Source organism: Petaurus breviceps, unplaced genomic scaffold (genome assembly GCF_028583685.1).
Source record: "Petaurus breviceps papuanus isolate PSGF00001 unplaced genomic scaffold, PetGlider_PUasm1.0 567, whole genome shotgun sequence".
In the NCBI taxonomy this organism is placed as follows: Eukaryota; Metazoa; Chordata; class Mammalia; order Diprotodontia; family Petauridae; genus Petaurus; species Petaurus breviceps.
Window position 1 is genome coordinate 6,962,892 of NW_027186383.1, and position 16,825 is coordinate 6,979,716.

Here is a 16,825-nt window from a genome sequence, read left to right on the forward strand (position 1 = left end):
TAAAGACCTTTATTCACTCTTTTGTAAATTGCAAGTTTAGCACTCAAAAATAAACCACCTGCTATAAAGGTAATGAAGAGAGACAGTGTGTCCTAATGGGGAGGGATGGTTGGCATCAGAGACAGGAAGGCTCAAGTCCCACCTTTGACCCATGTCAGCTTCATGACCTTGGGTGGGTCACTTAATCTCTTGGTCCCAGAGTTAACTCCCTGGGATTATAAGCAGCGGCACAAGTGCTGGATTGTATTGACAGAGAGAGCTTCCTTCCTTGGCCCTCCCTATGATGATGAAATCCCTGGTCCAGCACCTCTCCCAGTCCCTCGAGACCCCAACTTTCCTGAAAGAATCATGAGGAGTGTCTGGGTCCTAGGATCAGTATCGGTGCAGGAAGAACCTGCCTTGGCAGGAGTTTTCTCCCTGGGAGCTCCTTAAATGACGGATATCACAGATATTGTCCAGAAAAACACGTCCCTCCCTGGCGGGATTTTGTCAGGCTCAAATGGGATTATGTCTCTAAGGAACCTGGGAAATATTGAAAGTATATCGGTTGGTTGTCACCACCACCATCATCATCCTGTCAGTTAACATGGAAGCAATGTAGCCTGGAGAGGAGAGTCAGGAAGCTCTGGGTTTGAATCTCGCCTCAGGCACTTATAAGCTGGGTAACTTTGGAGAAGTCACTGAACTTCTCTGATCCTCAGGCTCCACATCTATAAAATGGGGGCCACAATGGCATGCACCTCAGAGGGAGGTTGTGGAACCACACGAGATAATGTCTCTGGAAATCTTAAAATGCTGCCAGATTCTCATTGCCCTGGTGTGAGCATTTCTGAGTCTCTGTTCCCTCACCTAGAGCATGGAGGTGAGCAGCTATGTCTCAGTGCAGTGATGGTATGGTTCTGCCTCCTACCTTACTGCTGGTGAGGAGAGTCCTTTGGGAGCCTCAAGCAGAGCTCATCCATCAGACTCCAGGTCTGGTAGCGACTTCTCAAGGGAAATCCACACGAGTGAGCAAACATTTGCTTGTGAATGTTGGAGGAACAGTTTGTTCTGTTCCATGCTGGGGCTCCCCCAGAGCAGCTCCAAGGAACTATGAGATGTTAATGGAGATGTGAAAAATAACATTAACCTAGGAAACTTTGGACCAGGATGAAGAGAAACAAGCCCCAAATGAAAAAAAAAAAATTCTCCTCCTTTAGGCTTCTGTTGTTGCAGACTGATAGGACCAAACAAAGATTGAGGAGGGAAAGGGCAAGAACTGGGTAAACTGATCCCAAACCCACCAGCTTCATAGATCAAAGGATCATAGCCTTGGGGTTGAAAGGGCCTTAGAGGGCATCTGGTCCCCTCCCCACATTTTACAGATGGGGAAACTCAAGAGGGACTTGTGCCCAAGGTGAGCCAGGATAGGACTTCAGGGCCAGTCACCCCACCTCCAGTTCTCTTTATTGCATATTTCCCATAAAGACCAGAGAATGCTTTGCTTTTTCTTTGACTCTTTAGGGCCTCACACATAGTAGGTGCTTTACAAATGATTGATTGGCTGATTGTTTTAACAGCTGGTCAGCTTCCTGAGCAGAGAGTCCTGGCTTCTTTATAATCTTGGTACACCCAGTGCCCAGCATGGAACCTAACACATAGTAGGCATTCTCGTACATAGGATCATCTAGTCTTACTCCTTCATCTAACATAGAAGGAAACTGAGGCCCAGAGAGTATGTGATTTGTTTAAGGTCACACAGGTGGTAATCAGCAGAGCAGAGATTCAAACCCTGGTCCTTAGACTCCAAAACGCCAGTCAATGACACCTGAGCGATCTCCCCTCTCATCAGCTCTGCCATAGGAAAGGCACTTCCTGTAGGTGAGGCCCTCCTCCCTGATTCCCAGCTAAGAAGAATTCTAAAAAATGTCCAATCTCTCTGCCCAGGGGGAATTCATCCGTGGGAAATTCTGAATAGAATAAAGTAGAGATGCCCCCTGCATGGGGTACTCTAGGAATCACTGAGTCAGAGGAATTTGTCCTTAAAGGGATTTGAATTTGTTCAGAAGCCTTAAAGGGAAATGCTTTCTTGTATTTTTATAATAAATTGTGTGGCTTACCAAGAGGTCCAAGCCAGAAAAAAATTATATTTTCAATTTTTGTGCCTTTTCCTCCTCTGCAAAGAATAATTACCATACTCTATTGTGGTTCAAAGTGGCCTATTCACTACAGGGTTCCAGAATCTTGGAGTTGGAGGGGCTGCCAGAGCCATCCACCCCAGCTAGAACCTGTACGAGACCTCGAAATTCTAGAACTGGTCACCACAAGTGACATAAGGCCCTGAATGGCCACACAAGAGATCTCCAACTGAGCCGAGGGATCCTCTGGACCTTTTTTCTGCCCCTCAGGTTCTTGGGAAGTGCACTGAAGTTCATGGCAGTGGCAGCTGCAGGCCCAACATGCCTGGGAGGTGGGCAGCTCCAGGAGATGTGACCAAGGCTCTGAGCTGGGGCTAGCCTCCCTCTGCTAGGCCACACTGCCCCTCATGGCTCTGGTAACAGGCCCCTGAAGCTCATAGATTTGTCTGGCTGGCTTGGCTTGGCTTGGCTTGGCTTTCTGTCCAGCTCTGGGATCTCACTGCTATGGAAATTCCCTCCCCAGGCTGACCAGTCATAGCCCATGAATGCTCATCGTAAAGCAGAGGTTTCAAGAGAAAGCCCTGTGGGAGCATATTGACTTAAAACACCACAAATGATCACTGTCTGTGTCTTGTTGTATTTTTATTTATTTTGCTAAGTGTTTCCCAATTACATTTGACAAGTTCTTGACTCTGCTGGATTGTGTGCTTGAAAGGTCTGAAGAGAGGCTGTGACTTGGCTGGCCACACAGTCCAGGTGTCATAGAGGATAAAAGGGTTCAAGCTGAAAGGGACATCATGGATGGAGAAACTGAGGCCCATCGAGGGAAGTGACGTACTCTAGGTCACTTGGGTCTTAAGTATCAGAGGCAAGGTTTGAACCCAGGTCTTCCTGACTCCATGTCTTATGCTGCCCTTTTGAGTTCATGGAACATCTATGCATTCCAAACTCTCAACTAAATTTCATCGAGCATTTTCTATAGCCAAGACCCAAAGAAGGAGAAGGGCTGCTCCCTGCCCTCGTGAAGCTTACCATCCATGTAAGAAGCTAAACCTACTTGACAGTGGTGTCAATATAAGGGCCAAGGATGGGCCTCTCCTGACCTGTTCCTGTCTCCCAGCTCCCACACCTGAACACGGGAGCATGCCCCTCCTCCCCTCCTGATTCTCACACACCCTGGCCCCCATCCTCTTGTGTGCACAGTACAGTTGATCATCTCCGTACAGATTGCTTCTGCTCCCTCCTGGGCAGCTTTGCCGATGGAATGGGAGCTGCTTCGGGGCAGGGGCAAGGGCATTGTTGTCTTTGTGCCCTCATCTCAGGCACAGAGCCTGGCACATGGTCAATGTTTAATAAAAGACTAGGGAATGGATACATGAATGGATGAAGCCTCTTCCTTTGTTCCATTATGTCTTTGGGTTCAACCAAGGTGCGATCAACACACACAGAGGGAAAATCCTGGCTCTCTGCAGTGAAGGCGGGAGGTACCGTGACTGACAGTCCCATGAGCAGGTCCCTGTAGGAACTTCAGACAAATCCACCATCCTCCCTGGGCCTCAGCTTCCTTGTCAGTAAAATAAGGGGACCGGACCGGATGAAACCTAATGTTCCCATTAGCTCTAAGGAGATGAACAAGTGTCCTCCCTGGGCCTTGATTTCTCCATCTGTAAATGAAGGTGTTGGTCTAGTAGCCTCAAAGGCCCTTTCCAGCTCTGGAGCTGTGATCAGGGAAGGCTTCTTGGAAGAGGCTGCATTCAGGAGGAGGAAACAGGTGAAATGGAAGGAAGGCAGAGGGGGATGTTCCTGCTTTCTCTGCTGATTTTTTCCAAGACCTCATTGGCTTCCTCAGCATTCTGCCCAAGGCATGGCTCAGTCTAGGAGTTAGCCCCTGGCCTGCTGTTCTCCCAGTCTGACTGGCATTTCTCCAGACTCTGGACCTTCCAATATCCTGAGGTTTAGACAGCATCCAGAAATGTCCCAGCTCTTCTTTCTTTGGGAATTGGGAACCTGGAGAGGACACGGTCACTTTTCTCTGGACATATCTGTCCCTTCTCCTTCACCAGCCTAAGAAATGTCAAACTTTCAATGATGCATAGCTGGGAGGGAGAGCTAATATACTGGAGGACCAAATTTGAATCTTAAAAACCTTGTGGATAATTACACTGGGTTTGGTCCTGTGATTTCAGTGACTCCCAGATGCAGAAACTCACTCTCCTAATGCAGGTGCCTTCTCTAAAACTTAGAGACCTTGAGGGGGACAGAGTCAAGATGGCAGAGTAAAAGCAGAAACTTTTCTGAGCTCCTGCTCTGACCACCTCCAATACCTGTAAAATATGACTAAACAAATTTTAGAGCTATAGAACCCACAAAGTGGTAGAGAAACAAACCTCCCCCTAAAGGCAGGCGGGCGGGCTGACAGGAAGGGTCTATCTCACCGAGCTTGGAGCTGAGGCAAGTCCCTGTGAGCCGCGCCAGCCCAGACTTGCGGCCCAGACAGGCCAGAATAGACTTCAGGAGAGTGAATCACTGGCAACTGTGGCGGTTTCCAGACTTCTCAACCCATAAATGCCAAAGAGAAAGTAAAAGGTCAGTGGGGAACTCTGTTGGAACCGGGTGAGAGAAGAGTACAATGCAGCTCCTGCCCCCACAGCAGCAGAGGTGACAGTGTAGCTGCCGTGTGGCTGCCTTCAGAGCTCCTGGCCTGCAGATCATAGGGGAACCAAGAGACCATTCAGAGGGTAATCACTCTTGCTTTGACCTGCTTGGATCTGGGTGGCTGTCTTGGGTGGTAGTCCTGGGGTGTGTGGCCAGCGTGCTAGAGCTTATGGCAGCTGTAGAGAGGGCACCCTCCTCATAGCCGTGACAACAGCTATGCAAAACCCCAGAAATTTGGGATACAGCACTCTCCACTCTGGAAGCAGAGTTTAACAAATCCTTTGATGAAGAGGATTTGTTTTGTGAAGCTTGGATTTGGTCAAAGGGCTACACTTGAGGACCTAGAGGGCCACATGTGGCCTTGAGGCCACAGGTTCCCCATCCCTATTCCAGACCAGCTTCCTCACTTTTTTGACAGGATTGCTCAACTAGTAAATGAAGGGAATGCTGTGGGTAGAGTCCACCTAGATTTTTTCAAAGCATTAACTTTTGCACTTTGGTCACAAAGCATGAATTCCATGTGTGTTAGAAGGAGGGGATGTGGTTAGACAGCAATTGTTCAGGAAAAGGTTGAAGGGTTTTGGTAGATGGCGAGTTTGATTTGAATCTGCAGCACAATATGGTGGGCAGCCAAACTGGTACAATGTCGGTCTTCATTGAGAGGCTTAGCTTCCAGAATATAGAGGTCATAGTGCTGCCACACTCTGCCCTCATGAAGAATATTGTGTTCAGTTTTGGGCACTATCCTCCAAGAAGCACACTGAAAAAGTGCAGAGTTTCCAGAGGGGGGCAGCCAAGACGCCTCCACTGCCCAGAAACGTCAGCTGAAGAGACTGAATGCATTTAGCCCGGCAAAAGGAGGCTCATGAGGGAGATGTGGGAGCCATCTTCAAGCATTACCTTCTCAGTATCCCAGGCAGCTCTCCAAGACTGGTAGCAGAGCGGGGGCAGATTCGCATTGACAGAGTAACTTTCCACATCTGGGAGCCCCCTACACTAATTACATGTCTGGAGCAAAAAAAAAAAAAAAAGCATCAGCACTATTCCAGGTGCTGTGGCTACAAGGCAAGAATGCAGTGGCCTCTGTCTGCAGGGAGCTGCCATTTTCCTGGGAGTGGGCATGGTCCACAGCTTATCATCACAGAATGGAAAGAGTCCTTGGAGACTGTTAGTCATTAATCCCAGGTAGCCTGGTCCACATGGAGAGAGCTTTTTAAAGAACACTTTCCCAGGCATTCAAGCAGCTTTTCTGCTTTTCATTGGAGGCTGATGGGAAATTCTCCACTATTTTCTAAGCAACTCATTCATTTTGGGGGAGCTCTAACTGTTAGGGCAATTTCACGAGAGAATGATGGGGATTCCCTACCTTCCTGCTGTCCATCCCACTATCAGACAGCTCGTGTTTAAAAATACTTTCTTTTTAATTTTTTAAAAAATACTTTAAATAAAGCAGCATAGCACGTTGAGAAGACAAATGACTTCAGCACTAGGCAGGAAGACCTGAATTCTAGTTTCTCCTCCAAAACACAGAGACCTAGTGACTGTGTTCACTTCTCAGTGCTCTAGGCAACTCTTAAGTCTCTAAGTTGCAGAAAAGGTGCCAACCTTCATTTTCTGAGCGAGTTTCTGTTGCACCACTTTCATGTTTTCTTAACTACTTAGAAAGTTATTAAAATTTGAGATGGCGGAATACGGATGCACATAAATATGAAATCTCCAGGCAAACATTAAAGCAATCTCTACGTAATGGAGATTCTCCTCTCTTCTGTTGTAGATGGGCACGCTCACATTTTTCTTTTGCCTGCTATTTCCTGTTTGAAATTTTGAAATTGAAAATTGAAATGAAATTAAAGTAATAACCACGGTTTTCTGCAATCCGTGGAGACTGACGGAGAACTCCCCCCCAGGGCAGCCCGCTGCAAGTTGGGATCTCTCTTGTTTCCCGGGAGCTTTCGTGAGCATCCCTGCAGCCCGGCCGCCCATCACTACTGGAGGATGATGGGAAACTCCCTGCCTTCATCCCGAGGCCGCCCAGCCCGCGGCGCGGTCCCCGGCCCCCGGCCCCCGTGGCTGACGTCAGGACGCCCAGGCGCGGGGCGGGGCTGGCCGGGGGCGGGGCGGGGCCGGCCGGGGGCGGGGCGGGGGCCAGCAGCGGAGCCGGAGCCGGAGCCGGGCCGGGCAGCCCGGGTGGAGGCGGCAGATGGAGATGGGCACGCAGGGCTCCGGGCGCCGCAGGCTCCCCCAGCGGGAGCGCCTCACGGCGGAGGACGACGCGCTCAGCCAGATCGCCCGCGAGGTGGGTGGGTGCGCCGGCCGGGGCTGGGGCCGGGGGCCGGGACCAGGGCTGACGGTGACCTTCGCGGGGCCGCCTGTGCCGGCCGGGCGCTGGGACACACAAAGAGCCGGCCCCGGGGCCGCCTCGGACGTTCATCTCGCCCGGCCGGGGCCCGGGGGACGGCCGCATGGCCTGGGAGGCCCTTTCTAGCACTAAGGTTCTGAGCCTGCGGAGCCCCTGGGGCTCTCCCGTCTCCCGGTCCTCAGTTTCTCCATCTGTAAAATGAGAGGGTTTCACTAGAAAGCTTGGGAGCCCCCTTCCAGCTTCAAAGTCTCTTAATCTCCCTGGCCCTCAGTTTCCCCGTTTTGCAAATGAGAGACTTAGACCAGATGGCCTGCGGAGTCAGGACCTGGGTTCCAGTGTGGCTCTCCTTACAGCCCATGTAGTAGAGTGCACACTGGTCAGATCAGTGGAGCTCCTTGGATCTCTGTTTAGAGGGCTGGACTAGGTGGCCCTTAGGATCCCGTTCACCTTTCAAGTGTTTGATCCTTTGGGCAGAGGGGTTTGTCTTTATGAAGAGGGAGAGGGCTTGCTGCTAGGGGTCAATCAAGCAGTGCCTACTATGTGCCAAACATAGCACAGACACTGAGGATAAAGAGATTTCTGCCTTCATTGACCTTGTATTCAAGCCTCAGTCTACAGGCTTAAGGGCTTATTATGTGCCTGACACCATGGTAAACCCTGAGAATACAAATATTAGGAAAAAAAAAGAGAGAGAGAGGCAGTCTCTGGCCTCTGGGAGCTTCCTTTCAAATGGGGGAAAGGCCACCCATGAAAGGGAGGGGACTGGGAAGGGAGGCAAGCCTTGGCCTTGGCTGGCCTGGGACTCTCTAAATGGATGTTGGGGAGGAGTCGCCCCATCTTCCTACCCAGAGGCAACAAAAGTCAGTTCTGTTCCCTTCCATTGGCTTTCATCCTTATTATCTGACAGTTTGTGTCTTGAGAATACCAAGGCAAAACTGCCCCTGGCCTCAGTTTACCTCCTCCCCAGGAGATGCCACCTCTCAAGCCCACTGGACTGGACTGGGCACTGGCACTGGTCATTTTACAAATGAGGAATTGGGGGGGGGGGAGAAGTGACTGCCACAAAGCCTCACAGGTAGAACGCTGGTGACCATCCCACACCTTTCCCCTTAGAGCTGTCCTCATGATTCTAACCTCTATGAAAAGCCCCCCCCCGTCCTCTGTGAGGCTCTGTGGCTTAGTGGATAGCGGTGGCCTCAGAGCCTGAAGACCCCAATTCAAGTCTAGCCTGACTCATCCTGCCTCTGTGACCCTGAGCAGCTCATTCAATCTCTCAGTCAGCTGCTAAGAATATAATTGGCAGAGGAGGCCATGGCCCCCATTGGAGAGAGAGTTTCCTCACCCGGGAGTTCCTCATACCAGTGAGTTCACCGGTCTCATAGCTTTCCCCTGGGAAGCTTTTAGTTTCTCTTACTTGTTAGTGGTCTCTCCTCAAATTATCCAAAGTTTGCAATAAAGTAAATGCTCGAGATCCTAGGACCATAGCTTTAAAGCTGGAAGGGCCCCTTGGCGCCATCTCGCCCAGTCCTCATTTTACAGATGGGCAGACTGAGGCCCAAGATTGCTTGCCCAACCTCCCCCAGGGCTCCCAGCCAACCTCAGACACCTTCCGGGCTTCCCTTTGCATCACCTCCTTCCTCCTCTTCCAAAGGGGAGTAGTAATGCTTCCATTGCTGACCTCGCTTGGAGGGTCGTTTGGGAGGAAAGGGGGGTTGGACAATAGAGGAAAGGAGACACATGTCTCTATGTAGCTAGAGAGACAGCTGTCTCGCCAATCTAGAATCCAGTAAGGCTTCTGAAAGTGCTTTGAGAGACAGTGAGCATCCAAATACTGTAGAGCCCAGAGGGTATGTTCTGGAGGTAGGAGAACCTGGCTCCAAGCTCTGCCTGACTCTTTCTGGCTCTGTGACCATGGACTGACCACTGTCCTCTCTGATTCCCCAGGAAACTGGCTTAAGGCTCAGGGAGAGGCCAGTAGCCAGTCAGCATTGGGGGAAGGAGTTTGCATACCAGAAGTCCCATGATGACTCAGGTCTCTTGTGAGGGCGCCCATCTGGGCCCCACCACACCCAGCTGCCAGCGTGGACAGTTGTCCCAGGCCGGCCTTTCTTCTACAGGGTGTCCAGGGTGTGGGAGCCCTAGAGAGAGAGCTTTGGTGGATGTGACCTGGGAAGAGCCACTCTCTTTGGGTTCCCATGCGGGGCCCAGGCTGCTTGTTGGATTTCGGTGGCCAGTGGTGACTTAGATGCTTTCACATTGGTCAGGGCAGCCTTTTGTCTGAGACTGTAACCTTGGTCCAGAACTCGCCTCCCGGTGCTGAGCAGAGCCCTGGGGGGGGAGGGGGGGAAGAGGGAGGGGCCCACATGCTGATGTTCTCAAACTTTCCAGTGACCAGTGTTCCTGTTGGAGCCCACACTTCTTCAGGAGCCATAACCCACTTCTGCCCCACTAAAGGCTTGCTGGGGCCTGCTCGTTTCCCATCCGAATGGCAGCTCCTAATTGAATGCTGTTAAAGGGAAATGTTGAAAATATCTATGCCGACACCCAGGGGAGGCCTGTGTACAGGGGCACCCACAGGGTCTTTCTCCAGTGTGCAGATTCGGGATTGGAGAGTGTGTGTGAGAAGGGCCATCAGGAGCCCACATGGACTTCTTTCCTACCCCCCAAGTCCCCCCTGTGTCTTTGCTGCGTGTCTAGCACTGTGTGAATGCCCCCCAAATTAATAACAGCTCTTCTCTACCCACGAGCATTTCCGATCTAACCTGGTGTCCTGTCCTAGCTCGGGTCTGCCTCCCACGTGACAATGGAATTCTTCACATGTCTTTTCCTGCTCTTAGATTGGGAGCTGAGGGTAGGGGCTGCTTCACATTTGCTTTCCTATTCCTAGCACCTCCCAGGGGGCCTTAGAGTTAACTGGGGCCAGATCGATGTTTCTTTAATTGGATTTTGCTTGTGTGAGCTCTGGAGCCAGAAGAGGGTGTCATGGGGCCCATAAATGAATCATGGGCCCATCAGGAGTCTTTCTTTGAATCAGTGATTCAGAGTGGGAAGGAAGGAGGATTAAATCCTCTGAAGCCGAGCAGCACAGCTTTGCATTCAGAGGTCCTGAGTTCAAATTCTGATTGGATAACCTCAGGCAAGTCATCTCCCTCCCCCCCAGGCCTCATTGTCTTCATCTGTAAAATGAGGGTGTTGGACTAGGTGACCACTAAGGCTTCTTTCAGCTCTAAATCTGTGGTCTTTTTTGTACCCTTTCTTACCTTAGAGTTATGGGAGAGAATAAGAATCAGGGAATTCTCCCTCCTAAATAAAGCACTGAAGTGTTCCGGTTATCCCCTGAGAGAAGCCTCCCCGATTCCTTTCAGCTCCAAACCCACACTCTCCCATCCCTTCTCCCTAAGCCACAGTGTTCTCAGTTACAGAATGAGGAGGGTGCGCTAGCTCGAATCTGAGGCTCCTTTGAAGTCCAGAGCTTTGTTATCGTTGTTGTTGACCCCATGGGCCACATCACGCTGGACCATTCTGTCCTCCACTAGAGATCAAAGTCTGTCCAAGTTCATGGTCATTGTTTCCATGACACCATCTATCCCTTTCACCCTCTGCCGTCCTCATTTCCTTTTGCCTTCAAGCTTTCCCAACACCAGAGTCTTTCCAATGAGTCCTGTCTTCCCGTTGTGTGGCCAAAGCATTTCAGCTTCAGTTTCAGTATTTGACCTTCCAGTGCAGTCTGAACTAATTTCTTTAAGTATAGACTGATTCTATCTCCTTGTCGTCCAAGGGATTCTCCAAAGCCTTCTCTGACACAACAGTTCAAAAGCACTGGCTGCAGCCCTCAGCTTTCCTTGCAGTCCAACTCTCACATCCATGCATCACTACTGGAAAAACCATTGCTTAGATTCTGCAGACTGTGGGAGATGTATCTGCCATCCAGACTGTCTAGAGTTATGAGCCTACCTTTCATTTCTTAGTGTTTCCTCATTTATCCCCTGATGCTCTCTTGCCCTATAGCTCCAAGCAACCTAGTAAGCCTTCCATGCCCCTTGCCTTTCTAAGCCTTCTTTCTGCCTCTCCCCAGCTGTGGCAATCCAGGCTGATTGACCTGGGCCCCTCTGCCCCAAGGAAGGAGGGAGGGGGATAGGAGTCAGAATTTTGCCCATGAGGGCTGGCTGTGTGTGCCCTCCACCACCCAGCTGAGGCTGACCTTCCTAGATTGTTACCCCAGGGAAGGACTCCTTCCCTTTGTCAGCCTTCAGTCTCTAACCACTGCAGCCACCCGCAGGCCGTCCGGTCTGCTCTGTCTGGATAGCCCAGGAGCCAGCCTCCCAGGAGTCCTCAGGCAGACCGAGATGAGGATCTAGTGGGTGTCAGGGGCACAGAAGAGCCCACACCTCTGTATTTTTCTAGATGCGTGATTAGGGCCACAGATGGCTTGTTTGCTTTCACTAAACTTTGTAGTTTGAGGAAAGGAATCTGAGGCTTTGTATATGACCTGACTAGTATGTAGCCTCCCCTGCTGCTTTGGTGAGTTCAAGAGAAGCTTGGGCTTCTTCCAGTCCAGCCTTAGGGCTCAGCCCCTGCACTGTTGTGCCTGAAGGCTAAGGCCTCCAAGCAATGATGCAGTGATCCTGGCTGTGCCACCTTGGGTAAGTCACTGAACATCCATAAAGTGAGGGGCTTGAACCACATGAGACTCCTTCTGAGACTCCTTCCAACTCTAAATTCCTCCATCATTCTTTAATCTGAGCAGTGGCTCAGGCTGTGGACACACGCCTTCCCCCCATCCAGTGGCACCCTAATTGTGCCAACCCCAGAGGCTCATGGGCCGGTCTGCAGCAGCTGCTACTGATCCCAGAGTTCCAGCTGTGTCCTCATGCTCTGAAAAGTTGTTATAAGAACTGCAGTGAGCTTGACTTCATTCCTGGTGAAATTCTAGAGTATGGTTGTGAAGGATTGGTTCATGAATGCTCAGAAAAGGCAAAGAAGTCAGCACAAGCATAGGTACTGCAAGGCCATTCGCAAGCCGACAGAAGAAATTACCCACACTGTGCACAGTGACACTTATTCACATTAGCAGGGGTGACACCTCCACATTAGTCATAGACATGTTATGGGCAAGGGCAGTCAAGGGTTGGGCCTGCTTCTGGGCAGTCCTGACATCAGGCATTTGCTTGGACACATTCTCCTTTCTGCAGGATCCTTGCTGGGCTTCCCTATGCCCCAGTATGGCCTGCCAGTCCCTCTTTCTTGGTTTCTTCTTGTATTTTCACTGGAGAACTCTATGGAAAGTGTGTGTGGGGCATGCCTCATCTAGTCCCTTCTAGCTGGGTGCGTAAAGCCTTTGGGATCACCCTTTGGCATGGCGGGCTGCCAGATCGACTCTGGCCATGCAGTCTTGGCCCAAGATTGGCCTGTTGTATGGTGCTCCTGGGCCTTCTGAGAGCCCTTCCTGGTCAGATAATCCCAGCTGCGGGTGGACTAAGAAGACTTAACTCTGGAAGCTCTTGCTCCAACCCCAGAGGCTCATGGGCCGGTCTGCAGCAGCTGTTACTGACCCCAGAGTTCCAGCTGTCTCCTCGTGCTCTGAAAAGTTGTTATAAGAACTGCAGTGAGCTTGACTTCATTCCTGGCAAAATTCTGGAGTGTGGTTCTGAAGGGTTGGTTTGGGAATGCTTAGAAAAGGCAAAGAAGTCAGAGCAAGTATAGGTATAGGAAGGCCATTCACAAGCTGACAAGAAGAAATTGCTCCAGACCCATCTAAGGAGCTTTTTTGAAAGGAGAAGTAGATGGGGCACAGGGGGATGCCACAGATCATTGCTGAGAGGTGGCCGGGGCTGGTCCTGACATCCTGAGTTCAGATTCTGCTCAGGCACTTACCAGCTTTGTGACTCCAACCAGGCCCTTCATCTCAGCCTCAGTTTCATTATTTGTAAGATGAAGAGGTTGGCCTAGACAGGGGACTTCTCAGGTCACTTCTGGCTCTAAGTTTGGGCCAAGACGTCCCAAAGGGGCAGCAAGGGATGGCAGGACTTGCAGGCTCTTCATTCTGCCTCACTGGTGATGATGATAACTTCAGTTATAGCCAAGTTGTCACGGACTTGTCCCTCTCCCTCCCACTCCAGCTAACCACTTGCCAAGTATAGTTGATTGAATAACTTCTCCAGGCTCTATCTCTTCTTAGTTCATGGTCTCCAGTAGAGATTAGGGAATCAACCCATAATGGGGGGAGAGATTGTATGGTCAGCCTGTCAGAGGGCAGGAATATGAGTCACATCCCACCCTTTCCCCATCCCAACCAACCCCGGACTTATCTCCTGCACAACTGCAGCATTCCTACATCCCAGGAATGGCTGGGGCAGGTGTGGCCCCTCAGGGTATTTATATAACCTAATGCAAGCCTACCAGACCCAGATACTGGAAGCAGATGTACAAAACTCCCTGCCCCAGCCCCAAGCAAACCCTGCCCACCACCTCAGCACCTCTGGGCAGCTTCAGGGCCTGGAAGTGCCCTTCAGGGGAGTCTGTTCTTCAGGCTTGGCCAGTGAGTAAGCCCCTCACACATTCCAAGTGTCTGTTTGGAAAAAAGAGATCAGCATAGACCTTCCCCCTCCCCCAGATCCGCCCTTGTCTAAAACTTCCCTGTCTTTTCAGAAGGCACCATCCCTTCCCTCTCCCAGATTCTCAATCTTCTCATTATCCTTGACCTCTCCAAAGTGGCCAGTGATCCCTTAATTGCCATGTGATGATTTTTCTGGGTCCTCAGACCTCCCTGCTGTGTTGACATTGTGAGCCATCCTTTCCTCCTGCATGTTCTCTTCTCTTTGGGTTTCTGTGACTCTGATTTCTCCTGGTTCTCCTCCTACCCAATAGACCATCTCTTCTGCTATATTGGCTTCCATATCATGCTTCCCTAAGCTCTGTCCTGGGCCCTTTTTTCTTCCCTCTCTACACTCTTACTTGGTAACCTCATCAGCCCCCCTGGGTTTAATGATTCACTCTACACAATGGGCCCTGGACCTTTTCATCCAGCCTTGGCCTCTCCTCTGAGCTCCAGGCACCTCAAACTCAACACATGCAAAGCAGACCAGTAACCATCCCCCAAAGCCCTTCCTCCTCCAAGCTTCCTGCTGTCCTCAGTGGCACCACCCCTCACTCATTCCCTGGCATCTGCTCACTGGGCCTTCTTGATTCCACGTGTCCAAGTCTAGTCAACCTCGGCCTCTCACTTCAGCCTTCACATCTTCAGCGTCAGGACCTCATCACCTCCCAGACCTTTAAAGCCTGGGCTCCTTGCCTCCCCTGTCCTCCTTTCCCTGGGCTGCCAGAGGACATCTGGGGAGCGGTGGAATCAGGAAGGCCTGAGTTCAGATTCCTCCCTTAGACATTTACTGGCTGAGTGACACGGACAAGTCACCTAACCTCTGCCCACCTCGGTTTCCTCATCTGTAAAATGGGGATAAAGCAGCACCTTCCCCCCTCCCCCACAGTTGTGTGATAGAATGCCAGATGCTTCCTGAGCCTTAGAGTGCGACATAAATGCCGGGTCTAGGGCTTCTTCCCCTCCCTGGAGCTCCATTGTCTGCTCTGGAAAGTGAAGGGATCAGACCTGATGGCCTCTGCGGGCCAGGACCCTATGACCCCTCTGTGTGTTGTCCTTAGCTGTCCATAGCACTTTCCCCACCTCCCCTCCCTCCTCCTCCAGAGAATGGAAGCTTCTGGAGGTCAGGACCTGGCATTTGAAAACACCTTTATCCCCAAGGTCTTACACATGGAAGATGCATAATCAATATTTGTTGAGTCAGATGGATTTGAATAAATGGTCTCTACATACAAAGTGTCTCCTTACACACATCATCTCATTTCATAGGCTCGTCTATTTATACAGAAATAGGAATGGAAGGGACCCTCAGAGGACCTGGGGTTCGGCCTTCTTCTTGATCCTCCCACAACAATGGGAGGTCATAATGGAAATATCACTACCCCATTTTACAGATGCAGAAACTGAGCCTCAGAGAGGGGAAGGGACTTGTGCAATTCATAAAAGTCAGAGCTTTAAGTCAGGGATGTACACTCGAGTTTTTAGACTCCCTGTTTGTCCCAGGGTGCCCCCAGTAATGACAGGAAGGGTGTGGGCTGAGGGGATGGTCATGTTGAGCCTGGGTTTAGATGTGGGACTCCCCACTGAATTCCAGCCTCTCCCCACATGCATCAGGGACAGGGCTTCTCCTCCTTTCTGGCTGATCCCTTGGGCTCTTGTCCCCAGAGTCCTCTACCTGGATGGGAGTGGTGTCTCCAGCCAGTAGATTGTTTGGTGAAGCGCTGGGGTTCTGAGGCCCCTTCAGTCTACTTTTCCTGCCCTTAGCTCTGGTTCTAGAAACACTCTGTGGCCTTGACACAAATGTCGCCTTTCTGTTGGTCAACATGAGCCTTCCCTATGCCGTGGTCACTAGGAATCCAGCCTTATCCAAAACTGGCTATGGTTCCTTAAGATGGTGGCGTGAGAGCTAACTAGATGGTTGGATGGAAAGCTAGGTGATAGTTAACGAGAGAGGAAGACAGACAGACAGACAGACACAGCATTTACTGAGCATTTATTAAAGGTTTACTATGTGTCAGATACTGTGTCAAGTGCTAGGGATACAATAGAATGGGACAGTTTTGTGAGGCACTTTGCAAACCTGAAAGTGCTATATGAATGCTAGCTCTTATTGTTACAAATCAAGCAAAAGGAAAAGCTACCAGAGTCACACCCAAACAGCCCAGTCTCCTCATCCTGTAGATTGCATCTCATCTCCCGCCTCTGAGCCTTTGCAAAGGTTGTGACCCCTGCCCATGTTCTCCTTCCTCACATCTATTTCTTAGGACTTTTAAAGGTCCAGTTTACCTCCTGCCCCATTCCTGATCCTGTTTGTTCTTCCTCCACCCACCCGAGCCACCAAAAGAATAACTTTATGTCTATAGGATTATAAAATCCTAGATCTAGATTTGGGACCAGAACTTGGGGGCCATCTGGTCCGACTCCTTTGTTTTAGAAATTGGGAAACTGAGACCCAGGGAGGTCTGCTATGCCCAAGGTAAAGTAGCAACATGGAACTGGGACAAGAACCCACACACTCTGTCAATTAAATTATGTATTTAAACCCAATAATGTTTTCCAGGATCCTCTTGCTGGCTTTGTGACGTCTCAGTAATTTGAGGTATTGTACCATTTTTTTTGAAGCCAGTTTTTCTTAGTGCAGATTACTGAAGAACTGAAACTTTCTTCTCTTCACAGTTACTGGGTTTTTACTTTTTCTTTTTTCTTCATCTGCTTCCTTATTTATTTATTTATTTTAGTTTTATGAGACCTCTCAAGAAGGGCAGTATAACAATGTAGACAGAGAGTTGGTCTCCAAGTCTGAAAAACCTGCTTCTGATCCATCCAGGTTGTGTGACCCTGGACAAGTAGCCTGTGACTAGCCTAGCAATAAGTTGTGGAGAAGGTGCTTCCCTGCATTAGCAGAAGGAGTTTCCCTTGTCCATTATCCTATACTAATTCAATCACAGTTTCTGTCCCTATGCCCTGTCCCTTTGTGCCTGTACTTGTACTAGGTGCTGGGGATATATGTATGAAGTGATACATTTCCTACCAACAAGGACCTCACTATCTAACGGGGGAGACAAGGACACACAAAAATATATTCAGCGTTAATAAACT

At 50.2% G+C, this 16,825-nt stretch overlaps 1 protein-coding gene across 25 annotated transcripts in view; it reads left to right on the forward strand.

The window, feature by feature from the left end:
* The first annotated feature begins 6,903 nt into the window (after positions 1-6,903).
* Positions 6,904-16,825, forward strand: part of LRRFIP1 (LRR binding FLII interacting protein 1) — a 194,693-nt gene continuing 184,771 nt past the window's right edge. For 15 of the 25 annotated variants that reach the window (XM_069103185.1, XM_069103191.1, XM_069103157.1 and 12 more), the window contains exon 1: positions 6,904-7,068. In XM_069103185.1, coding sequence (XP_068959286.1) covers positions 6,973-7,068 — 96 coding nt within the window. In that variant the 5' untranslated portion in view covers positions 6,904-6,972. The remainder of the gene's footprint in view (positions 7,069-16,825) is intronic. The other 10 variants (XM_069103186.1, XM_069103189.1, XM_069103184.1 and 7 more) reach the window with 6 other exon arrangements.